Source organism: Tupaia chinensis, unplaced genomic scaffold (assembly GCF_000334495.1).
Source record: "Tupaia chinensis unplaced genomic scaffold, TupChi_1.0 Scaffold148488_1, whole genome shotgun sequence".
NCBI classification, from domain to species: domain Eukaryota; kingdom Metazoa; phylum Chordata; class Mammalia; order Scandentia; family Tupaiidae; genus Tupaia; species Tupaia belangeri.
The window spans coordinates 474,416-502,082 of NW_006208337.1; the positions used below are offsets into that span (position 1 = coordinate 474,416).

At 40.4% G+C, this 27,667-nt stretch overlaps 1 protein-coding gene across 6 annotated transcripts in view; it reads right to left on the reverse strand.

Annotated features, from left to right (window-relative positions):
* The window catches only part of SPIDR (scaffold protein involved in DNA repair), a 532,009-nt gene that overhangs the window by 62,821 nt on the left and 441,521 nt on the right, over positions 1–27,667 (reverse strand). For all 6 annotated transcript variants that reach the window (XM_006170451.2, XM_006170450.3, XM_006170449.3 and 3 more), the window contains one exon: positions 19,441–19,581. In XM_006170451.2, coding sequence (XP_006170513.1) covers positions 19,441–19,581 — 141 coding nt within the window. The remainder of the gene's footprint in view (positions 1–19,440; positions 19,582–27,667) is intronic.

Sequence of the window (27,667 nt, forward strand, 5' to 3'; positions counted from 1 at the left end):
AAAAGCAAAAAAAAAAAAAAAAAGAAAAAGAGAATCAAATGGAGCTATTAGAGATGGAGACTGCCATTCCGGAAATCAAAATCTCCCTTGAAAGTATTAAAAGCAGATTAGTCCATGAAGAAAATTGAATCTTGGATGTTGAAGGCAAAACCTCTGATCTAGAAAAAACAACCCAAAAAACCTCTGAAAATAACCAAAAAAAATCGAGAATACTATACATGAAATACTAGACAGCATTAAGCGCCCAAACATCTGGATAATTGGTATCCCAGAAGGTGAGGAAACTAATAAGGGCATTGATAATCTATTCCATGAAATCTTGGAAGAAGACTTTCCACATCTAGAGAGGCTTTCAAATATCCAGATCCAAGAAATACAAAGGATCCCTAATAGAATCAACCCAAGAAGATCTCCAAGGCACATCACAGCCAGACTGGCCAAATCTACAGACAAAGACCAGATACTAAAATTGGCAAGAGAGAAATGTCAGGTTACTTATAAAGGTTATCCAATCAAGTTAATCTCATACCTCTCATAAGAAACAATGCAAGCAAGGAAAGAATGGGAAAATATATTCAAAGTGTTAAGTGAAAAACAGTTTCAACCAAGAATACTCTACCCGGCAAGATTATCTTTCATATAGAAAGAAAGGATAAAAACATTCTCAGATAAGCAAGAACTGAAAGAATTTGCCAATAGAAGACCTACTCTTCAAGAAGTTCTGAAAGGAGTGCTCTGCTAGGAAAACTAAAGACACATACAGAAACAAGAGAACAAAAGGCAACCAAAGAAATGACCAATTTAATGCTAGGGACAAGAAATATCAAAAATAACGTTGAATGTTAACTTCTAGGATTTAAACGAAAAGATTGGACCACAGTAACAATGCATATTCAACAGAAGAGTGTTTGACCCTAAGACTGAAATTGCAAAATAGAATTTTATAACTTTTGAGTAAAACATTAATGATTTTTTAAAACTATGCTTTGTTTTCCCGATTTAAACATTTTACTTTCTTTTGAGTTGCTGATAGGTTCAGCAATTTGCTAAAATATTTTTCTTGTTTCTTTAAATGGAAACATAAGCTTTTATTCCTACCTGACCTCTCTTGAATTAGAAATATTTGGGAGTAGTCTTATTTTGTGGCATTAGGGTTATTTGCATAAATTCAATAATTCTTGTTGCATTGAATCAGAAATTGGAAATACTCATTATTGGATAGGACTTTGAATGGAATGTCATAACTGAAGATTAATAAAAAAAGTACAGAACTAAGGTGGGTCTCAAGTAAACCAACAGAAGCGCTTAGATAGATGGCCTGGCACCATAAATAGTTCTGCCTGGCAGAGAGGATTAGAGAAGACATATAAAAGAATTTGTAGCATAAAATAACCTGGACTTTTCCAGCCCAGCATTGTAATCAGTAGAGACTGCAAAAGAGCAAACACACCAGAGGATTATCTTGAGAAAGACTTTGAAGGAAGAAAAAGAGACTGACCTTTGCTAGCAGATGGTATATCACAGAATACTTGGTATGCAGGGCTGAATTGAGAAGGTTTATGTGTGACTAGTGTTTGCTTTTCAACAATTTGAGTAGTTGACATGTAAACATTTTCTCAAAAAATTTAGGGACCAGCAGTTAGTGTAATGGCTATGTCGCTGGACTCCCATGTAGTTGACCGTGGTTCACGTCCTGGACCTGGCAACTTAAAACTCACACAGGGCGCGTGTGCGCACATGCCCAAGATCCCAAGAGAAGAATGGAGGAGAAGAAATTGCGGCGTGGTCATCCCCCCTGGGGGGTGATTTCTTGCTTTCTGTCTCTCTGTCTCTCTCTATCTGTCTAGTGAGCGCACACGCCCTATAGCAAAAACCTATCCAAAAAAAAATAAAAGAAAAAAAATTTAAAACCATACAGTCTCTGTTGTTATAGAGTTACAAACAAAATTATAGAAAATTATAAGAAGTAGTCTGAACACTGTCTTTAAAATTCAGTATTCTGAAATTTTGAAAGTTGTTTATTAATTGTCAAGAAGAACGGAGTATGAGCAAAAATACTTTACACTTTTTGATATGTAAAGTAAATGTTTGTGGAAAACATAAAAATAAAAAAAAATGGAAAAGAAATTATGGTGAAGTTTGGGTGGAAGAATGATGAAATCAATGATGCTTTATGAAAACTTTACAGGAACAATACCTCAAAGAAATCAGCAGTTTACAAATGGATAACTCATTTTAAGAAGGGGCAAAAAGGGAGCTGACCCTGAAGCGAGATACCACATGACCAACCTCATGGTTTGAATCCCAGCCCTAAAGGATGTGTGCAGGTGTGCTTTCAATGTTCACCTGTTTGAAATATTCACTTTGTAAACTAGATAATGAGGTTGAATGTATAAAAGAAGATTAAATAAAAAGTATAAAAAAATCAGTAAATTGTCTTGGTTTTATTTTTGTTAATAGTAATAACGGTCACCTTTCTTAATTATTTGTATTTTATTTTATTAATAAGTGTCTAAGTAAATTGAAAAAAAAAAAAAAGAAAGAAAGAAAAAACAACCCTAACGATACCTAAAGTATGCAATGTAATTAATTACGATGGATTCAATTCTCTTCCTGGCTCCTTAAGACAGTTCTAGTATAGTTACTGTTGTTCTTTAAGAAAAACACTGGAAAGTACCAAGAATCTAAATTAATATCAACATCTCAGACAAGAAATAATCAGATTCCTGTTTTGAGGGCCAGGGATTACAACTATAAAATGAATGGGAAGTTCACAGAAATGAATTCCCCTAAGGTGGGAATAATTAAACGTCAGCTTTGGTAGTGAAAATGCAGGTTTTGGAATTCTATGGAACTGGCTCTAGGCCCAGCTCAAATGTGTAGTCAAATTGCTGAATCTCATGGAACCTCAAGGTCCTTATCAAAGGGTGCACATCATGACCTAATTTTCCAGCTCGCTTGATTGCTATATGAAAAAGAAGAGTGACTACAGTGATCCCAAACTTTCTTTCTTTCTTCTTTCAGCATCCTGTATTAACAGAGAGGTATTCAGCTATCGAATTATAAAGACTTAAGTGTTCTGTCCAAAATTAAAATCTACAAGATTCTCTAAATTTGAGAAGGCAGCTAATAAAAGGCTTATTTAAATTGATTATTTGAATTTCACATTTGAGATGAACAAAGGGGCATTTTCATTCTGCTTCTGAATCACATTGCCACCCAATGTCCCCATGAAACAAATTTTGGCACAGGCTATGAACCAGAGGCGGAGAGAGAAATACTATAAGGAATACATCCAATGTTTACAGGCACACTGAATCCTTCACAGTTGTTTTCGATCTATGCTGCTGGAGTCCAAGGCATTGGGTGGGAGGCTACAGTGGTCCGCCAGGCCCACTGCCTAGTTTCAAATGAACACCCCTGTGAGGACTGGTTGTAAGACTGCATCCCTTTTTAAGATTTTTACTAAAAAAACAAGTTTGGACATTTGAAAACCACTGGCCTTTCACTGATACATAATTATGATTTTTGCAGGGAAGGAGATGGATGAGGTGGGGGACAAATTTTTTTAAAGAATTATTTAATTTAACTTTATGTATTTAAGTTTTATCAGAGAGAGAGAGAGAGAGAGAGAGAGAGAGAGCGAGCGCACGAGAGCGAGCAAGCAAGCTGCCAGGTCCAGGACTTGAACTGTGGTTGGCCAAATGGGAGTCCTTAACTACCACACCACCTGCTGGCACCAGGGGGATAACTTTTTAAGAGAAGGAATGAGTGAGAAGGATGAAAACCTGCTGCCATTTATGGAATTCTGGACTTGCGCTGCAAGGTAAACTAACTAGTGACTCAGCCAGAGGGACAGGTGGTATTTATTTTCAAGCGGATTTTCCTTCTGGTTCTTTTTACCTCTGTCTTAACTCTCTCTGTACTTTTAATTCCACTGCCTTTATTATCCATTCTTTCTCGTTTTTATTAGGTAATTGACAAGGCCTAGCAATTTCCAACTGGATTTATTTTCTTTCTTGAAAAACAAAAAATACAGAATACTTCTAAACTCTAATCATCTTTTTTCTAAGTTACTTTTGATTGTCTTTCTTTCCCATTCTATTTTTAAAACACAATGGCATTTTGGATCAACACTAGCAAGACTTCTACTTTTCAGTTAATTAAAAGAAAAAGAAATGTCAGAGGAAGGAGGAAGAACGACTTACATGGTGTTTTATGGGGTACACAGCACTTTTGTATACATGAACTCAATATATTCTCTTGACAACCTTGGGAAATAGATGGTATTTATCTGACTGTAACTGAGGACAGGATTAGAATCAATCAGTCAGAAACCAGAAGACTCAATGTAGGGACAGAGATGTATGCCTCGGCTTTTTTTTTTTTTTAAGATTTAATTTTATTATTATTTTTAAATTGCTATAGAGCATGTGTGCTCAGCAGAGAGCGAGAGGCGGAGGGATGAGAAAGGAAGCCTGCCTTGGTTAAGCCCAGGCTCTGAGTCAGTGCTGAATCCCAGCTGCCTCCCTTCAGTGACCAGGGCCTAGGAATCTCTCCACCAATAAGTGCCCTTGCATAGCTTGACCCACATAATTCAGTAGACTCTTGGTTCTACTTTGTCCCTGGGTGATGTGAGGGTAGGCAGTAAGGGAGGAATACCAAAGCCACTTTTTTTTTTTTTTTGGAGAGCTTTTTGCAACAGGGCGCGTGCGCTCACCAGACAGGCAGAGAGACAGAGAGACAGAAAGCGAGAAATCACCCCCCAGTGGGGATGGTCACGCCGCAATCCCTTCTCCTCCATTCTCCTCTCGGGATCTTGGGCACGCACACACATGCGCCTGGCGTGAGTTTTAAGCCACCGGGTCCGAAACGCGAACCCAAAGCCACTTTTGAGAATATTATGATAAAAAGTTTTTTGGCTAGAAAACAAATATTTTAAGTTTTTTTTCTTCCATGAGCAGGAGATACAGAAAAAGAGAGGGAGAGAGGGCACCTCAACAGAGTCTTGACACTGCATTCCATCGCCAGCCTTAGTCCGTCACAGGTACTAGGTAATGCCTGAGTCCTGGGGAGGACTCTGGATGCAAACCCAGGATTCCCCTTGTGGGCTGGCCTTGCACAGTGTTGCATTTTACCACTGCGCCGTTGTCTGGCTTCCCTTAAAATTTTTATACTAGATCAGATTAATCATTTATTAATCAAGTTTTTATTGAACCTGCTAATTTCTATGGAAGACACAAAGAAATACAACACTTGGCCCCTGGATGGCAACCTGTTTTTGTTCAAAAGATATCAGAACAATGAGTTTATGGGTAGGAGGATGAGTTCATCCTGAATATCCTTCCATGGGTGCCAGCCTAGATACACGAACTATACATCCCACCCAAAGGCCTCCTCTTGGTCAAGCCTCTCTAGGCACAGAGCAAGTGAGAGATACCCACCCACCCCAGCAGAGGTCTTCTAACCTAGAGACATCAGAGGTCTCTGCCTCCCTCCCACAACCAGCTGAGGGGCTATTTCATGAACGGCACCACACAAAAGACTGCAGTTGAAGCAGAACTTCTGACTGATGATATGAGTTTTTTTTTTTTTTTTGAGAGATTTTTGCTATAGGGTATGTGTGCTCACCAGGGAAGCAGAGAGAGACAAAGAGAAACAGAGCGACAGAAATCAAGAAATCACCCCCTGAGGGGAAGGCCACATCACAATCCCTTTTACACCATTTTCCTCTGGAGATTTTGGGCACACATGCACATTTGCCTGGCACACATTTTAAGCCACTGGGTCTGGGACTTGAACCACTGTCAACTATGTGGGAGTCCAGTGACATTGTCATTACACCATCTGCTGGTCCCAACAATGCAATTTAATCTCATCATGTAGTGGTAAGTGTATTTTTTAAATTAATTAATTAATTAATTTTTTTTTTTTTTGGAGAGTTTTTTTTTTGCTATAGGGCGCATGAGCTTGCCAGACAGACAGAGAGAGACATAGAGATAGAAAGCGAGAAATCACCCCCCAGAGGGGATGGTCACGCCGCAATCCCTTCTCTTCCATTCTCCTCTTGGGATCTTGGGCATGCACGTACACGCGCCCGGCATGAGTTTTAAGCCACCGGGTCCGGGACACGAACCGCGGTGGACTATGTGGGAGTCTAGCGACATAGCCATTACGCTAACTGCTGGTTCCCTATTTTTTTTTTTTTAGGGAGATTTTTGGGGATGGCCATGCTGCAATTTCTTCTCCTCCATTCTCCTGTCGGGATTTTGGGCACACACACATGTGCCTGGTGTGAAATTTAAGCTGCCAGGTCTGGGACTTGAACTATGGTTGACTACGTGTGAGTCCAGTGACATAATCATTATGCCATATGCTGGTCCTGGTATGTGTTTTCTAATAGTTGTAAATACTTGTTAGTTCAGTAGCTGAAAGGTAGCCACTTGGGCCAGTAATGCTGGCAAGTTCAACTACAATCATTTAGGCAATTTGTGGTTCTCATTCGTCCTTCTTCATGTGATCTGCTGGGTAGGTGTGCCAGGCCTGCAGACTATCACTTTTCCTTCCCTTGCTTTCACCCTCATTGACAGTGAAAACAGATCAGACAGAAAATCAGTTTTCTTCTTCCTTTATTTTATTTTATTTTTTTGCTGTACAGCACGTGTTCTTACTGGAGAGACAGAGACAGAGACAGAGAGAGAGAGAGAGAGAGAATTTATTCCCCCTGGAGGAATGTCCATGTCACAGTCCCTTCTCCTCTATTTTCTTCTTTCTGGCCATGCACGCACATGTGCCGTGCCTGTTTCAAGCTGCCTGATCCGGGGCTGGAACCACAGTTGGCCATGGCGGAGTCCAGCAATGTAACCATCGTGCCATCTGCTGGTCATTCTTTTTTTCTTGATTTATTAGAGGGCACATGCGCTTGCTTCAGACTGAGAGAAAGCACCCTCACCTCCATGGGTAATGATCACACTGTAACCTCCTCTTCCATTTCTCCTCCTCTAGGGACTTTGGGCACTCATGCACATGTGCCCAGTGTGTTCCTCAAGCCACTGGGCACAGGACTTGAATTGGGCAGTTGGCCATGTGGGACCCAGCCACCTTAACCACCATGCTACCTGCTGGCCCCAAAGGCAGGGAGTACCCATTTTAATAAATAAGTTCTTACCCTTACTTCCCCAAATAGCCTCATTGCCCAAGTATAATAGCTGGCATTTCCTCTTTGAACCTCTATCCTCTATAATGTGTCTTTCTGATGTATGTGGAATTATGCCCAAAAGTTCCATTTAGAAACTCTCCTCCACCTGAGAAGGAATCATGTGCAGTCACTGTGATAACTCCAGGCAAGTACTTTCTATACAACCAGTTTCTTTTTTTAAGTTGAGGCAAATGCACTAACATAAAATAACCATTTTAAGCACATAATTCAGTGCCTTTGGCCACTTCAGAGCTGTGCCACACCACCTCTGTCTACTTCTGAAGTATCTCACTGCCCTCAGACCTGGCCCACCAGCAGGCACTCCACTACCCTCATTCCAGCCCTGCACCTGCAGCTCTGCTCCCGATCTCCACAGATCTGCCTGTCCTGGATGCTTCACACAAATGGAGTCGAGTGGGCGAGACCATTTGTGTCTGTCTGACTTCTTTCAGGCAGCACTGTTTTTGAGGTCCACTCAAGCTGTCACTTGTTCCTCTTAGTTCACCCTGACTTACAAAAAACTTCCTCTGTAGCCACTTTGGGTCTTCCTTCAGTTCTGATTCTATTTCTGTCTCTGCAGAGGGACAATGTTTTGGGGACAATGATGTTTGGTTTAACTATATGCCTTTAAATTTTACTACTATTGCTATGCCTCACCCATATTCTTCTGACTTGGGCACATAAATTCCTTTTTTTTTTTTTGTCCTTATTTAAACCATTAAAGATTCATGACCATTTAACGCTAAAGCATAGATATGCCATGTGGGAGTCCAGTGCTCTCAACCACCACACAACCTGGTGGCCCCTGACTGTTCTTATGCAAAATATACAGTATTGAAATATTTCAACTAGATTACATTTTTCTGTAAAGACCTCCCTGTATCAGGATTAAGGTGATTAAAGCAAATTAACCAAATATATAAGGGGATAAACAGGAGAAACCTTAGAGTGTTATAAATTCTGGTCATGATTTAGACTAAGACCTAAGATTTTAAAAATACCTATCCTCTAAAATAAAAAGAACAGTCATAATAACAACAAAGTCACTCAGGAACAAAGTGATTAAGCACATGATAATTAGGAAAATAGATTTCAACTTCCTAAAAGGTAGCTATTTCAAGGAAATAGCTTTTTTTGTAGTTTTGCAAAACTTATTTTACTTTCCAAAATGCTCTGTTTTTAATAATCACAATCCAGATTATTAGAATCCAGTATTTTAGTGGGAGATAGTATAAAGACATTCTTCAATTATGTATATTATCAAAAATACATGTCCCGGGAACCAGCAGTTAGCGTAATGGCTATGTCACTGGACTCCCATGTAGTCGACCGTGGTTCACGTCCTGGACCCAGTGGCTTAAAACTCACGCTGGGTGCATGTGTGTGCGTGCCCAAGATCCCGAGAGGAGAATGGAGGAGAAGGGATTGCGGCGTGACCATCCCCCCTGGGAGGTGATTTCTCGCTTTCTGTCTCTCTGTCTCTCTGTCTGTCTGGCGAGCGCACGTGCCCTATAGCAAAAACCTCTCTCTCTCAAAAAAATACATGGTACAAACTTGACAGACAGCAAGTTTTCCAGCTCTTCTGGAAGAAAATGGTGTAAGGAAGACTCAAACTTGCCTTTAAGTAAGACACTGAAATGGAAAAAAGGATCTATCTGTCCAAAGCTTTTTTAAAAGAGCCCACCCTACAAATCTTGAAGGAGAAATTAATAACTTCAAACCCTAAAAAGGCTTATTAATGGTCAATTCATTTACTCCTTTAATTTTCCAACATATTGGGAGCCATGTCTACTGGTATTGGGATCACAACCAGGAGAGCACTATGTAGATCTCTTGATTTCAAACAATATTCTTCACCATAAACAGAGTGTCCAAGTACCCTCAAATTAGAAACCACCACAGCAACAAAATAAAGAGGTTTGGGCACGACACACACACACAAGAAAATCTGTAAGATAATGTCAAGAGAAAAATACATCAGAACACAAAACCAACGCACACACACTATTAACAACCAAGAACGACCATGTCCAAGTACTTATTACCAGAAATGGTGCTCAAACCCCACTCCCAGTTGGTTACTTTTCTGGTAGTATGTGCCAGTAGTCTTAGGTATTAAGAAGGCTGAGGTAGGAGAATTGTGAGTTCAAGGCCAGCCTGAACAGTGAGACCCTGTCTCAAAAAAAAAAAAAAAAAAAAAAAAAAAAAAAAAAAAAAAAGATGGGATATAATCTTAAAAGCAGTTGCTTACAGGAACTTCTATTTACTGTTTTACTGTTATTTATGCTTCTCTATAAATATGGAAGAAAAAATCTCACTCTTAAAAGATAATAAAAAAGATTTGCTTTTGACTTAAAAATACTAGTGGTAGGAAATATTTGGCAGAAAGAGAAAAATAAAACACACAGGAAAATATAAAACATAGTTCTGAACTGAAGAAGGGCTTGAAGTGGTGGGATGCTGCCCAAGAAAGGATTAGCTTTGTCTCTGAGCGAAGAATTAGCTTTGCCTCGGAGCGCCGGGGTCTCACAGCTCAGCACTCTGTCCAAGTAACACTCTACTCTCCCAGAAACTTGTGGGAAATCACCAGGAACAATTTTATTTTAAAAAATCATAAAAGAATACTTAAGAAAGCAGGGATTCTAAATATAGCAATTTAGCAAAAGGGTTCTGGATCTCAAACCCTAAGGGAAATGTGTGGCTTTTAAAAAAGGTGGCCTGTTTGAAGAGGGAAAATGAAAGGAAGGAAATTACTAATGAAGTTTCTTACCCAAGAAGCGCCAGTGCCACTACACTTCCTGTTAAAGTTGGCTGGATAGTCCCTAGGGATCCCTACACCCTGCTCCCTGAATGTAGGTCACCTCAGCTGGACAGGACAATGGGCAGTGACTCTGCCTGTCTCAGGCCTCCTCCTTCTCACTGACTTCCATAAGGACTAGGAGAGACAAATCAACAACAGCTGATGCCCACACACTGTCCTTCTGTGGACACTGGTAATCATACTCCTTCTCACCACCCTCAAAGCTGTGCTTCTCCCTCTTCCCTCAGACTGGGCAAGGGGACCGTGGGTTTGTGTTGTGTACAGAGGAGCAGGCTGAGGCTGTCCAAGGTTCTTGAGTCAAGCATGTCTCCACTCCTACCAAAATGGAGCTCCCATAGTCATTCTATAAAGTAAGAAAATACACATTCAAATCTTACTGAAGAAACTTCCAGAGAACCTGGGAAAACAAGCTAATGTTCATGGCAGGATCATTTATGACATGCTTGTCATGTGCCAGACACCCTGCTGCCTATCAGACATGACTAGATTGAGAAACACCTGCCAGCCAGCAGGCAGCTTTGGAATCCTGGGGACGGGAGTGCACTTGAGACCACCTTGCTGGCTGTCTACATGTGCAAGGGACAGGGAAACAGGGTGGCCAAGACAGGGCTCACCTGGTGCCTAGCAGTGGCGTGGGGCAGCCCTGGAGGCAGCGGTCCGTGATCCACCTGTGATGCAGATGTCTGCCTGCGCATGTTACTCACCTCAAAACGGCGCACCTCCAACCCAAGCCTGGGAGCTCGCTCTCATTTACATGAAAACATGTCTCCTTGGAGGGAGGCAGGCCAGTCAGTCCATTTGGTCCAGGCAGAAGCACTGAAGGAGCAGTACCATGACCACTGTGGGCCAAGTGGGGGAAAGGGGACTGCGGCCAGAGGAAACCTCCACAGGAAGAAAGGTCTGGTGTGGGCTGCTGGGCTGGAGGGAAAAGTGGGGCTTACGCAGGGCCCAGGTCATGTGTGCAGAGGCTACCAGTGCAGGTGGGTGGGAGCTTTTCTCTTCTTGAGAGTTTTTTGCCTTAGGGCATGTGAGAGACAGAGATAAAGACAGACACAGTAAGGGGGAAAGTGAGAAATCAACCCCCAGGGTGGTGGTCATGCCACAATCCCTTTCATCCATTCTCCTCCCAGGATCTTGGACATATATGCATACGCCCAGTGTGATTTTCAAGTCACTAGGTTCAGGACTCGAACCATGGTTGGCCAAGTGGGAGTCCAGCAACATAATCACTATGCCATCTGTTGGTCTCAGGGGTGGGAGCCTCTAAGGGGCTTTTGTATCCTGACCACGAAGTGGGAAATTTTTGAACATGTTGAGTAAATTTGGTTCCTGTTATAAAATTTTCAGCACTTTATTACCATAAAAGCAAAAGCTTAAATGATGAATAACTTGGCCAATCTCTGAAATGCACCTCCCCCCATCACAGGCCCTAGCCCCTGACCTCTTGCCCTATAGCTGAAACTGACCGGAGTGGCCTTCTTCTCATCCGCACGGCTCTGGGGGCAGAATGCTGGCTCCATAGAATGGCAGTTCAGAGTAAGACGCTTGTCCTCCTCCCGAGTTTGACTTACTTTCAGAACCCTCAGCTTCACTCGGTATTAGCACCACCAGTTAGCGCTTTGAAACATCAGTGTTTTAAAAAAGTTTACTTATTTTATTCATGATAGCATGTATGAGAGAAAGAGAAGCACCCCATAAACCCCCTTTTGAACCACCATGACCCCCTTTTCAGCCCTCCAGCTCCTCAGGATCCCTGCATGTTTTCAAGCCGATCTGGGATCCGGATAGTGGTTAGCCACATGGCTCCCAGCATAGTTGTTCGGCGTGTCACCGAGGCAGCCACCAGCTGTCCTTGTGCTCCCTGTGGCTCCCGATATACTTTCTGAGTGCGTGGAGGAAATGGGCTTTTCTGTACGCTTAGCATCTGCCACAGCCCTTAATAAAACTCTGAACATACCAGAAACCCAGAACTTGCTGGTAACTGGTTGCTTGTTCTTCTCTCAACCGTGGTAGAAGTTCCCAAGCCCTCCCGTCCCCAGTCCATGACAGCAACTGCAGTAAGGATCACCAAAGAGCATTTTCATCTTTTATAAACTCTTCTTTTCTTAAAAACTCATGATGATGCTGATGTTTCTTGGATCAATGTGAAATTCCCAATAATAGGACTTAAGGCTTCATCTGACTGACTTCATACTTGGTATATTCTGGTTTGAGATAAATCTCCCAAATTTAGCATACAGCTCAGTGTCGCAGCAACTTGCCCTGGAATCATCAACTGTACCAATACTTGCACCTGTCTGGTTTTTAGTTCAAATGGATGTAATTCAAGGCGAGGGAACGTGTCAAATACTTCCTTTGTCATCTCAGCAGCCAGGCAGTATTCAGTAGACAGTGATCTTCAAAAAGTGCATGGAAAACACATATCATGAAAACAACTAGGGCTAGCCCTATAATGTATTGGTTAAGGAAGCTGGATCCTGCATAACTGACTGCAGTTTGAGTCCTGGCCCTAGAAGTTTAAGAGGCACACTAGACACACGCACATGCATGCCCCAAATTGCCAACAGGATGGAGAAATGGAGGATTAGGGATTGCTGTATGGCCACACCCTGCAGAGAGATGCTTTCTTTCTGTTTGGCAACTGAAAAGGAAGAAAGAAAGAAAAAGAAAGACAGACAGACAGACAGATTTGGATTGAAAAAATTACTGCACCAAAATAAACTTGTACTTTAATTCTATTTTTCCACAAAATTTTTGAAGTCCCCTCATATTCTAAATACTCACTAAATTCTCTTCAACAAAATCTTCTCTAAGGGGAAGGGAACAGAACAGGTCGTCTTCCAGAGACAGCTCCATGGCTCCTGCGATCTAGCCATTTTGGGGGAAATGGAGAAATGAAGAGGTTCCACTGATAACTCAGCCAGCCTCCAGCATAGAAAACTCGCGTGGAGAGGTGGAAGGGAACAGAACAGGCCATCTTCCAGAGACAGCTCTATGGCTCCTGCGATCTAGTCATTTTGGGGGAAACGGAGAAATGAAAAGGTCCCACTGATAATTCAGCCAGCCTCCAGCATAGAAAACTCGTGTGGAGAGTGGAAGGGAACAGAACAGGCTGTCTTCCAGAGACAGCTCCATGGCTCCTGCGATCTAGGCATTTTGGGGGAAATGGAGAAATGAAGAGATCTCACAGATAATTCAGCCAGCCTCCAGCATAGAAAACTCGCGTGATTGAACTTTCAAGTTTGGGAAGAAACCGACCATCCACCAGATGACTAGAAATAGCTGCAGGACCACAGGAAATATGGGGAAGCAGGAAAATACCTCTCCTCCAAGGGAAAAGGATAAAGGATAGCTCCTCTTTATCCACACACAGTTCAATGGAAATCATGGAAATGTCTGATAAAGAATTCAGAACATTCATAATGAAAGCTTACAGAGATGGAAGAGAAGAGAGACAAGGAACTGCTGAAGAGGAAGGAGAAAGGAGTTGAGTTCCAGGAGGTGAGGAAATTCATGCAAGATCTAAAAGAGGAATTTCACACTTTACAAAAGAATCAGATGGAACTGTTAGAGATGAAGGCTATAATACAAGAAGTCAAAATTTCCCTTGAAAGTATTAAAAGCAGACTAGATCATATAGAAAACAGAATCTCAGATGTAGAAGAGAAAATTGCTGGCCTAGAAAAATCCACCACAAAGACTGAGAAAACTCTCATCGGAAACAATGAGAGCGAGGAGAGAATGGGAAAATGTATTCAAAGTATTAAGGGAAAAGCAATTTCAACCGAGAATTCTGTACCCAGCAAGGTTATCGTTCATTTGGGAAGAAAAGACACGAACTTTCCCAGATAAACAAAACCTGAAAGAATTTACCAGCACCAGACCGGATCTCCAAGAAGTTCTTAAGGGAGTGCTATGTCAGTAAAATTAAATGCAGACACACAGAAATAAGAGTTCAGAAACTAAGAAAATGGGCAACTTAATTGTAGGGCCAAAAGCTGGAGTTGAGTATTACATCCCAGATTTCAATCTGGAACATCGAACCTCAACAGATACAGAAGAAAGATTAAGTACATGAGACTGAACTGATGAAACAGTATTCTACGACTTGACTAAAATATTGCTGCTTTTCTTCTAAGCTTTGTTGTCTGGTTTTAAGGACTTTTGTCCTGTCTTCAGCTATCAATAGATTCATGTTCCGACTATTTGAACAGAATACTAACCTGTTTCTAGGCTTTAAGTTTCAAAGAAATATCCTTACCAGTTCAAAACTGCTTTTCTTGAAACCATCAGCTGATCTTGCTATTGAAAGTAGTTAGATTACTTATGATATTGTGTGATCAACGAAATGTTGGGGGAAAAGGAATTGAAGACAACTGTAGACAGCAGAGATAGTGTAATAAGAGAGTGGAATAGGGCAGAGGGTTAGACAAGGGGTAAAAAACATATGTATATGAAAGTAGAAATGGAATATTATGGATGATAACATGCATGATTAAGCCACTATGCAGTATATTCTAGGTGGGAAACCACATTTAGTATGTTGTGATGATGCTCAGGGAATGAATGTAAATTAATAAAAAAAATTTCAGAAGGAAAAAAAAAGGCATTAAAAATACCTATTTGATGACTGCAATAAGCTATATAGTCCTAGCTAGGTGCTACTTTATAGTATGTTCATTCTATTCACTGAGGTTTATGCCTAAAGTCAGACTTGTGTTCATGGATATGTGTATATCAGCTGTGCTTGCTATTGAAAATAATTAGATTTATTAAGATACTTAGTGAAACAGTAAAATGGGGGAGGCATAGAAAGCAACAATAGATACCAGACACAATGTGGGAGGAGGGTGGGAGATGGCAGGGAGGAGGGTGGGAGATGGCAGAGGGTGAGATAGGGAATCAAGGATGGGAAAAAAGGCAAAATATACAGAAAACAAAAAAAGGAAAATGATTTGTTGACAATAACACATATGTTGATGTGCTTGATTGAGCCAATATACAGTGTATTCTGAATGGAAAAATCTCATTTTGTATGCTATAATGACGTACAGTGAATGAATGTAAATAAATAAAGAAAAAAAATGAAAAAAAGAAATCTTCTCTAAGGCTAGCTCCAGAGTACAGCTGATAAAGTACTGTGCAGAGGACGCGGGATCCCAAATGGCTAACCATGGTTTGAGTCCTGACCCTGTAAAACACACTGGTGTATGCCCTCATATGCCCAAGATTCTAATGGGTTGAAAAATTGGAGGAGAGGGTATTGTGGCAATGATAAGATCCACCGGAGGGAGTGTGTTCTCTGTCTCTTGCTTTTTCTCTCATGTATGTGCACACACTCTCTGGAACTACGACAAAAAAAAAATCGAACTTCTCTATGACATTACTCTAAATGGATCCTCCAAGAGATCTACATAAAATAGCACCTATAAACAATAGTATATTTTAGCCTCGGAGATGAGTGGTTTTGTTTTAATAAGTTGGGAAGGAAACACTAGTTGGATTTTTTACAAAAGAATTATTTAATTGTATTTATTATTATTATTTTAAAAAATTTGCTATATGGCATGTGCACTCACCAGAGAGGGACAGAGAGAGGGAAAGTAAGAAAGCAAATCACTAGGACTCGAACTGCAGTCAGCCCCATGGGAGTTCAGCACCTTAACCACCATGCCACTTGCTGGCCCCATTAGTTGGATTTTTTAACTGAAAGAGGTCCCTCGACCTTCCCCCTGCCAAAAGAATATACTAGCTATAATTTCCATACCTATGATAGGTTAACATTCTCAGGGTATTTTTTGTTTTTCTCAGTATCACTCTATAAAAATAAAAACATAATAATCTGTAATAAAAAAATGATAAAGCCCATATACTATGATGATGGCAGTAGAGCAAGGTGACTTTTCAGCTTGGGTGACCTACTAAACTGTTGCACAGGCCACTTGGGAGGAGAAAGGTCCAGGGATGTTGCGTCTGAGAATCGCTGGACAGCAGTGAGTGCTTCAGAGGGTGAGGAAGCCAGCCAGCATGCAGCACTGGTGTTTAAGAACCCATACAGCTTTAAAATCCAAATGCAGGCTGTTTTTCAGATTACTCTTACTCTGACCAGTTAGTATAGACACTCAAATCCAGAAATACATCAGGGAAAAAAAAAAAAAAAAAAGCTATGTGGCTGGTTTTCTGCAAACCTTCTAGGTGGCCGGAGTGGTGCTCCCTACACAGCGGGCTGGCAGCATGCAAGTTTGCCTAGACAGCTCTGTGGTCATCAGTCCCCTCAGCACAGATATTAAACAAGGTATAAGGAATGTTCCATCACCAGATAAAAGTTGGTAGACCAGATCCAAAAAGACTGACTTGGCTCAATCATATAACCATCTTCCAAAAGGAAAAAGTAATTTTCTTTATTAGATACTGGAATTAAAAAATTCATCATTTTAGCTTGAATTTTGGGAAGTAAGCATATTTTGTCAAGGTTTACAAGAAGTGTATTTTGTTTAAGTTTATGAGTTGCTATGAAACACAGTTTGGAAAAAAAAAAAAAGAGAGACAGTGTTATGTTTACTGGGCATGGATGGATGACTGGCAATGGGTGAAGTCCCTGGTAGGCAATTAGAGCATCAGCATTCCAAAACTATTGAACAATTTGTTTTGAAGAAACATAGCTTCCAAAAGAACAAAAGCATCATCTAAATATTTATTTGGATGCCTGTATGCCAAAATAAAGTTAAATATATAAAATAATCCAAACCTAAAAGAGCTAGAAAAATTTAGTTATCATTTGAGCATGGAAAGGGGCTCCAAAGTCTACTGGTAAATGATTATCCGGGGTACTCTGTGCACTTTCCGTGGAAATGGCACAGTTGGTATGAGGCTTCTAGTGCAACTCAGGAAGCTAGGCTAGTTGTCCGGTACAGGCATAGTGCCTTGAGCACGATCGTGAGGTGTCCGGAGCTCCTCAGGGCACACAGGCCAATCGCCACCCTGGCAGGGTCCTTCACCAGCACTACTTCCTCAAGATGTGTCCTATGTTTCCAGTGGCCCCTTGACCTGTGGTTTCCCCTGTTGGGACCCATCTCGTGCCACAGCAGGCTTGGAGACAGCTCAGGTGAGGAGTCTGTGTCAGGAGCACTCCCCACGCAGCCCTCATTGATTTAGGCCAACCATGGGACTGTCGGGCTCCAGGTTTTACCGTCAGTCAGTTAGTCTTGAGGCAGGGATATTCTTCTGACCTAACTACTCTCCTTATGCAGATGGTTAAGTCTGAAACTACTTACAAGGCATATTCTAATGAGGACTGAAAGGAGGTTCAGGCACAATAATGACAAGGTTCAGGTGGCCCAGTCAAGCATCTCTCATTTCTAGATATCCAGATATGTTTTCTGAAGGTCTGGGCAGCCCTCCCTCCCAATCATCAATTCAGTTACATTACATACAGCTGCCTGTTTACAAAAAAGGAAGACATAGCACAACAGATCAGTCAAATGTTCTGTATCTATTCCAGGCTAGCAGGGGATCACTTACGAAATACACATTCTACAGGAAAACAAGTTCCAGGGCAGAACTGTCACTCACGTACAGGCACGTGGTGTGGGAAGTCTGCCGCTTGCTGAGGCTGGCTCAAAAATGCCTGGCACTTGCTGGAGAAGCCAATGGCCATGCTAGATAATCTTATGCAAGCCACCAGAGATGCTGTCAATCACTGCCTCCAAATGAGAACGTCAGACACTCACAGTGGGGTTCTGCCTCAGACACTATTATAAACTCACGTTACGATAATTAAAAACATCAGCATCAAGAGAGCTAAAGCGACATACTATTTGAAGAAAGAGAGGTAACAACAAGATTAAGAAAATTCCCAGTATAATTCTTATACAAATACACTATGTGGCTGGATAGTTCCATTAAAAATGCTTCTTCTTTTCTCTATGGCATAGATTAGGATTTGTATTAGAGAAGTAACAGCCACACTTTGGGACAGATCTACATACTATTCTACTTCTGCCTATCCAAAATCACATTTTGGATGTGCGGTGTCAAGAAACTTGACAGAGAACAAAGCTTGCCCACCAGAGAGAGCACAAAGGTGTGACAATTTAAGAGTTCTGCTTAAAGTGCACAAAGTTCCTTTTTACTAAATGAGATTTTCATTTCCATGAACTGTCACATGATATGTTATAGTTATAAAAAAATACAGAAAACAAACCTTTATAATTTTTATATACACTTTTAATATTCTTAATTTAATTCAATTTTAAAAATTTGCCAGAAGGCATGTGTGCTAACCAGAGAGAGAAAGAGAGAGAGAAAAAGCGAGAAAGCACTCCACATGGGCCATGGTCATGCTGCAATCCCTTTTCCTCCATCTCTCTTTCCTTTTGCAATTTTAGGCATACATGCATACATGCCCAGCATGATTCTCAAGTCACTGGGTCTGAGATTCAAAGCTACTAGTTGGACATGTGGAATCCACCTGCCTTAACCACCAGGACACATGCTAGCTCAATCTTCATTTCAGTAAAACTATAAATTACTAAACCCTGCATAACACCTTTTTAAATATGATTTTCCCCTTCATTTATGATTGTGTGTATGTGTAGAGAGAGTGAGAGAGACAGAAAAAGAAAGTGGTCACGCCACAGTTCCCTTCCTCCAGCCTGTTGGATCCACAGACACTTGTGTATGTGCCCAGCATGTTTTGGGCTGACTAAGACAGGGATTGGAACCATGGTCACCATGTGAAGTCTGGCTTCACTTAAGGAGTGCTTTGCTACTGTGCCATGGAGCCAGGATTGAATATTTCTTTTTATTATCCATTATAATTGTTCTCCTAGACATACTTTGTGGGTTCAACTTAACTATGGGTTCTACTCAACCCCTGACTTTGTTTTACAGACAAACTCTAAGGTTCTACTTTATTGTCATTAAAAATAAAATTAGGCCCAGATGTGGTAGCATGCACTGACAAATGCTGCTACTTGGTAGCTTGAGGCTACATGGGAGGTCCAGCGTTGATACTAGGGCTACCCTAAAAACCAGGCACTGTGGCACATGCTGGTTGTCCCAGCAACTTGGGAGGCTTGTACAGGAGGATCATGACACAATGAGACCCTGTCTAAATATAAATTTAAAAAAAGCAAAAATTGGGGCCAGCAGGTGGCAAGGTGATTAATTGCGCTGGACTCCCACACGGCTAACCGTGGTTCAAGTCCCAGACCTGGTGACTTGCTTTCTCACTTTCTCTCTCTCTCTCACTCTCTTGTACTGTCTCAATCTGGTCAAATTAAAAGAAAGAGAGAGAGAGAGAGAGAGAGAGAGAGAGAGAAAGTTAAATAAAATAATTCTTTAAAAAATTAAAAATTAAAATTAAACATTAATAAAAGGGCCAGCCATTGTCACAAAGTATATGCCAGTGCATCCTTACCTTCCCCTTGTGGCTTTCTGCAGAACCTTCATTCCCACTAAGCTGCAGGACTTCCCTTCCAGCTCTCTGTCTTTCAAGATGGTGCCCTCCATGTGCACTTCGCCAAACATTCCACAGGCATCTTGCACCAGAAGGCAGGTTCTGCAAGACAGCATACACATTTGTTCTCTGAGGAGGCAGGTTGATCAATAAGAGATCAGAATTTCCTGCTCCTTCACTAGAAACTCACTGGAGTCATCTTCCCAAATGCAACAGGCATGGCAAATGAAACATGGCTCAGGGACTTTTTGGATTTGTACATGTAGGCATTTGGTTCACTACCCACAAAATACAGGAGACAGGGTTCTTTCTTGGCATGAATGAAACTGAGCCAAATTTATCATTAATGCCCAGAAACACAGTGTCCACTTTCCCCATGTTTAGTCTACTCCTCATGAAAGGAAACATGTACATTTATTTGTGTGGATGCTCCATGCTGAGCAAGGCTTCAGTGTAATAGTATTATAGGAAACCATGAGGGGCTTTCTCAGAGAATGTACGTTTTTACAGATGTACATATCCCATGTGTGGGATAAAAACCCACATGTGTCTCAGATGGCTGCAACAGACATGATTGACATCTGGGTCACAGGTATCCCCCTAGTATGTAAGTCACAAGGCAGTAGTCATGAAAGACTATTTAAGGCAGAGTTTCTAATCCTCTCACTTCATAATTCAGGTAAATGGTGTAATTTATCATGAAATGATACATTTTCAGAAAAATTTTAAAGGAACTTGAAAATATTTAGTCAGTAAATAATACCACAAAATAGACCGTAGGACACAGAATTATTTAAACGCTTCAAAGGAAAGTACACATTGGAAGAGTAGATGACAAGCTGAACAAAGAAGCTGAATCAATGGACATGGGCCTTAAACTCTAACTTGACAAAAGGGACAAGAACTCGAGACTCTAGGTCTATGGGCCCCTGGTTTGCAAGAGAAGCAAAGGTATATCTTGTCTGAAACTAAGTACCCTTAATTGCTACTTTGCTACAGAGGAAGATCAAAGATGTGCTCAAATAAAAATCATCAAACACATGCAAGCAAACCATTATGTGGCAAAAGCCTAAAGAAATAACAGACTATTGAGGATTTGAGATATTAAAATTAACAGATCTGAAATACAGAATAACTATTTTAAAAAGGTAAATTCACGAAATATAGATGGGAGCTAATGAACTATACAAAATGACCTGGCAGATTTGAAAAAGAATGAAATAAAAATTCCAAAGGAAAGTTACACTTAGTGAATAAAAAAAGTCACTGAATAGGTGCAATGCCTGTCTACCTACATCTAAAAAAACGTACATGGCATCTGAGTTCTGTATCTGCATTTGTTACCCAGCATGCAGCCTGAGCACCGAGACAGCCACATCTGAGAGAGGATGAGGGAAACACATGAGAACAGAATGAGAAGCTCTAATGTGTGTAAAGTAAAATCCTGGTTCCAACTTCAGACCCCTGACATAAGGGATACTGAGGCCGGGCTCCCCCACCCAGCTCCAGCCTCGGGACCCCCAAGCCAGAGACCTCTATCTCTGTCAGCAAGGTAGGATTTTTTTCCTTCTCCTCTCTTTCATTTGTAAATTTCTCACTTCTCCTTGCATTGTAAATTTCTCACTTCTCCTTGCCACACAGTAATGCTCTCAGCTCTGCAGCCACCCCACTTCCAACTTCAGACCCTTGGTGAAATTGCTAGCGCGCAGTGCGCGACCTTTTCTTTATTTTCCTTATTATTTTCTTCCTGCTTATTTGGTCCTCACTTCCTTTATCTACACCATCCCTGGTGGGTTAGATAGGTCTAGAATTACAGTTTTGAAATATTCTATTATTTTAAGACTCTCTGGGATCCTCCCTTTTACTGAACCACTTGCGAAAAAGGAGATACTTTTCTTTGTACACCTGAAGAGGATACTCCTCCATGGATCACATTGCTAAATACAAACAGAAGAGAGACTGGCAGTCTTCAGTCCACTGCAAAAAGGAAACACGCTTGCTCCTATTCAAGGAAACATTCTCTTAGAAGGTAATGCAAAGGGAACACACCTCCCAATGGTTAGAAGAAGAAGAACCTTAGGTTTGAATAAAGCAGGAAATATGTCTCCATCAAAAGAACACAGTGACTCCCTTCCATTTCTTGAAAAAATAGAGGATGTTACCAAAATGGATGAGAAAGAATTTAGAACATTCATGGTGAACAAATACTATGAGCTGGAACAGAAAAGAGACAATGAACTACAGGAGATTAGAAAGTCTTTCCACGATATGAAGGAAGAAATGGACATGCTATAAGAAAGAATAAGATGGAAGTACTAGAGGCAAGTCTGTAATACAGGAAATCAAAAACTCTCTTGAAAGTATTAAAAGTCGATTAGACAATGCTGAAGATTGAATCTCTGATGTAGAAGATAAAACTTCTGACCTAGAAAAAAACACCAAAATGATCGAGAAAATAACAAAAAAAAAAGAGGATAACATATGAGAAACACTAGATTACATTAGACGTCCTAACATCCAAATAATTGATATCCCAGAAGATGAAGAAACTGATAAGGGCATGGAAAACCTATTCCATGAAATCTTGGAAGAAAATTTCTTAAGTCTAGAGAGGCACTCAAGCATCCAGACCCCAAATACAAAGGACCCCAAATAGAATCAACCCAAGAATATCTTCCCCAAGACATATCATACCCAGACTGGCAAAGACCACAGATAAAGATAAGATACTAAAACTGGCAAGAGAGAAACAACAAGTGACTTACAAAGGTGACCCCATCAGGCTAACTCCGGACTTCTCAACGGAAACAATGCAAGCAAGAAAAGAATGGGAAGATGTATTGAAAGTGTTAAGAAAGAAACAATTTCAACCAAGATTATTATATCCTGCAAGATTATCCTTCATATGGGAAAAAAAGATTAAAATCTCAGACAGACAAAACCTGAAAGAATTTGCCAGCACCAGGCCAGAAACCCTGAAGAAAGTACTCTTCCAGGAAAACTAAAGAGGTAACAGCCAGAACAAAGTAGTAAAAGGCAACCAAGACAATGGCCACCTTAAACGTCAGGACAGGTCCAGTAACATTGATAATTACATTGAATGTTAATGGATTAAATTCTCCAAGCAAGAGACACAGACTGGCTGAATGGATTGACAAACAAAAACTCTCTATCTGTTGCCTACAAGAAACCCACTTCATGGATAAAGACATACATAGAGTGAAAGTGAAGAGTTGGAAAAAGGTTTTCCATGCAAATGGGAACCAAAAAAGAGCTGGAGTTGCAATACTAATTTCTGACAAAATAGGCTTTAAAACAAAACTGTTCGAAGAGATAAAGAAGGGTACTATATTGTAGTAAAAGGGTCAATTGATCAATAAAATATAATGCTTATTAATATCTATGTGCCTAACACAGGAGTACCCAAGTATGTGAAGGAAAGACTGTTAGATCTAAAAGGAGAGATAGACTGCAACACACTAGTAGTTGGAGACCTCAACACTGCACTATCTCCTCTAGACAGATAATCTAGACAAAAAATAGGTAAGGAGATAAAGGACCTAAATGATACCATAAATCAATGGACTTAACAGACATCTAGAGAACTTTCCATCCACAAACCATGAGATACACTTTTTTCTCTCTGCCACATGGAACCTTCTCGAAGATTGACCACATCATAGGGCACAAAACAAGCCTCTACAGACTAGAAACTATACCCAGCATCTTCTCCAACCATGATGGAATTAAACTTGAGTTTAATTGCAAGAGAAATCCTCAAAAATACTCAGATACATGGAAACTAAATAACCTACTCCAGAATGACTCCACAACTACTGAAGAAATAAAGAATGAAATCAGAAGATTCATAGAAGCTAATGACAACAAGGACATGAGTTTCCATAATCTTTGGGACACTGCTAAAACAGTAATAAGAGGGAAGTTCATAGCAATTAGTGCACAAAAGAGGAACACGGAAAGAATGCAAATGGATCACCGAACATCATGCCTCAGATAATTGGAAAAGCAACAGCAAAAAGATCCAAAAAAACTCTAGGAGAAAGGAAATAATAAATATATGAGCAGAAATAAATGAAATAGAAAATAAATGAACAATACAGAAAATAAATGAAAGTAAAAGCTGGTTCTTTGAAAAGATAAACAAAATTGAAACACCACTAGAGAGACTTATTAAGAAGAAGAGAGAAAGGAACTAGGTGAATCAGATCTGCAATGAGGCAGGCAAAATAACAACAGACATAGTAGAAATACAAAACATTATTAGAGGATACTATGAACATCTGTACACCAAGAAACAAGATAACCTGGATGAGATGGACATATTCATGGTCAAATATAATCTACCTAGATTGAGCCAGGACGATATAGAAAGTCCGAATAAGCCCATAATAAGCCAGGAGATTGAATCAGTAATAAATAACCTCCCAACAAAGAAAAGTCCTGGCCCTGACGGATTCACCTCTGAATTCTAGAAAACTTTCAAAGAAGACTTAAATCCCATTCTGCTCAAGATATTTCTAAAGATCCAAAAGGGTGAATCTCTCCCTAATTCATTCTGTGAAGCCTCTATCACCCTTACCCTTAAAACAGATAAGGACAGGACAAGGAAGGAAAACTATAGACCAATATCCCTGATGAATATAGATGCACGGATTCTCAACAAGATACTATTCTCAACAAGATACTAGCAAATCATATCCAACAACTTATAAAAAAGATTATACATCATGATCAGGTAGGCTTTATTCCAGGAATGCAAGGTTGGTTCAGCATACGCAAAACCATAAATGTAATACACCATATTAATAGGAAGAAAGATAAAAACTATATGGCCATATCAATTGATGCAGAAAAAGCATTTGATAAGATACAACATCCCTTCATGATCAAGACTCTCAGCAAAATCGGCACAGAAGAGTCATTTCTCAACACAATAAAAGCTATCTATGAAAAACCCCTAGTGAACATCATCCTCAATGGAGAAAAGCTGAAAGCTTTTCCACTAAAAACAGGTACAAGACAAGGTTTCTCACTTTCTCCACTCCTCTTCAATATAGTACTGGAAGTCCTGGACAACACAATCAGAAAAGAGGAAAAAATAAAAGGCATTCAAATAGGAAAAGAAGAGGTGAAACTGTCTCTATTTGCAGATGACATGATTGTATACGCACAAGACCCAATGAAAAAATTTCTGGAAGTAATACATGAATATAGTAAAGTTGCAGGATACAAAATTAATATCCAGAAATCTATAGCATTTCTATATACAAACATCAGGCAGACTGAGATAGAACTGAGAAAAGTTGTTACATTTACCATAGCCACAAAAAGCATAAGACACTTAGGGAAAAATCTAACCAGAGAAGTTAATGACCTCCACAAGGAAAACTATGAGAAGATAAAAAAGAAATTGAAAATGACACAAAAAAGTGGAAGGATATCCCATTTTCCTGGATTGGAAGAATTAATATAATAAAAATGGCAATTTTACCCAAATAAATCTACCTTTTTTTTTTTGGAGAGATTTTCACTGTAGGGTGCGTGCGCTCGCCAGACAGACAGAGAGAGACATAGAGACAGAAAGCGAGAAATCACCCCCCAGGGGGGATGGTCACGCCGCAATCCCTTCTCCTCCATTCTCCTCTCGGGATCTTGGGCACGCATGCACACGCGCCCGGCGTGAGTTTTAAGCCACTGGGTCCGGGACACGAACCGCGGTCGACTACGTGGGAGTCCAGCGACATAGCCACTACGCTAACTGCTGGTTCCCATAAATCTACCTTTTTAATGCAATGCCAATAAAAGTACCAGACACATTCTTCACAGATCTAGGAAAGACAATCATAAAGTTTTCCTGGAATGATAAATGACCCTGTATTGCCAAAGCAATTTTGCACAAGAAGAGTGGCGTAGGCGGCATCTCACTCTCTGACCCAAAAATACACTACAAAGTTGTGGTAATCCAAACAGCATGGCACTGGCACAGAAACAGACAGGTGGACCAATGGAACAGAAGAGAGTCCCCATAAATAAATTCCCAAACATACAGTCAACTGATTTTTGAAAAGGGGTACCAGTCAATCCAGTGGGAAAAGGAAAACCCCTTCAGCAAATGGTGCTGGAAAAACTTGATTTCCACTTGCAGAAAGATGATTCTGAACCCCTACCTCTCAACTCTGACAAAAATCAAGTAAAGGTGGATCAAAGATCTAAATCTAAGACCCCAAACTATAAATCTGCTCCTGGAAAACACTGGGGAAACTCTGGGAGACACTGGGGGTAGGGAATTCACAAGGAACTCAAGCAACTGTTCTGAAAAAAGACGATCAATCCTATTAAAAGATGAGAGAATGGGACCAGCAGTTAGCGCAATGGCTATGTTGCTGGACTTCCATGTAGTCGACCTCGGTTCGTGTCCTTGTAAGGGTGGCTTAAAACTCAAACCAGGTGCATATGCGTGTGTGCCCAAGATCCTGAGAGGGGAATGGAGGAGAAGGGATTGCGGCGTGGCCATCCCCCCTCGGGGGTGATTTCTCCCTTTCTGTCTGTCTCTCTCTGTCCGGTGCCCTATAGCAAAAACCTCTCAAAAAAAAAAAAAAAAAAAGATGAGAGAATGAGTTGAAAAATCACTCTCTAAAGATGACATAGGAATAGCTAAAAGGCATATGAAAAAATGCTCAACATCCCTCATTGTAAGGGAAATGCAAATCAAAAGAACAATGAGATACCACCTAACCCCAGTCAGAATGATAAATGCTGGCAGGGGTGTGATGAAAGAGGAACTCTTACACTGCTGATGGAAATGTAAATTGGTCCAGCTACTGTGGAGAACAATTTGGAGATTCCTCAAAAATCTACAAATAGAACTACCATATGATCCAGCAATCCCACTCCTTGGTATCTACCCAAAGCACAGAAGAATACTTAATCGGAAAAGTGCTTGCACATCGATGTTTATTGCGGCACTATTCACAATTGCTAAGTCATGGAAACAAAGCAAATGCTCACGACAGATGAATGGATAGAAAAACTGTGGCAGATAAACTCAGTGGAATACTATTCAGCCATAAAAAACAACAAAACCCTGACTTTTGACAGGAAGTGGATGAATATGGAAGACTTACTGCTGAGTGAAGCAAGCCAGGCTATGAAGGAGAGGCACTGTATGCTCTTGCTTAATATATACCGGGTGTCCGCACTTTATGACTGAACCTAATTCACTAAAGGATATAGAAAAACAGTATATAGATGTAAATACCAGATACAGTATGTGTGCAAGAGGAGGGTATGAGGAAGGACATTTAGAAGAGAAATAGGGAGGTAAAGTATTGATGTCACAGGGAGTTGTGGTCTTGTCTGTTGAGGATGTTTTGTGGTTTTGTCAACTGTGTTGGGGAGAGATGTATGCCTGTTGAAATATCCATTTTGTAAGACAAATAATAATGTGATTGAATGTATAAAAGAAAATGAAATAAAAAATAAATTAATTTTAAAAAATCTAAAAGAAAGAAATCCTGGAAGAAGAAAATAAAAAGTGAGACTCTGTAGATCTAGTGACTGAGAATTTTTGTTCCAACTGATGTAAAACACAGGAAGGAAAACAAATAACAAACAGGAAACCTAAACACAGAGATGTTCAAAATATAAGATGGAAAAAATATTTCTGGTAAATATAAACCAAAAGAAAGCTTAGGAGGTGGTTTTAAGAATAAATAAAATGGATTTTAGGAAGTTACTAATATGGATGAAAAGGTTTAAATAACCAGGAAGACATATAATTCTAGACCTATAAATAGGCTACAAATAGCCTCAAAATAAATAGAACATAAACTAATAAAATCACACAGAGAAATGCAGCCATCTACCATTACTGTGGGATATTTTAAAATCAACAGAAAATAAAGAACTAAAAAACTTTTATGTACATAACAAGTTTGATGTGTGGAAAACACAGAAAAACTGCTTACAATGGGCCAGCTGGTGGCATGGTGATTAAGGCTCCTATATGGCCAACTGCAAGGTTGATTCCTGGATCTAGCAGCTTGAGAAACGTGCCAGGTGTGTGTGCATGCATGCCCAAAATCTTGAAAGGAGGAAGAGCTGAAGAAGGGACTGTGGCGTGACCATTCCTCATAGGGAGTATTTTCTTTCTCTGTCTCTCCCTGCT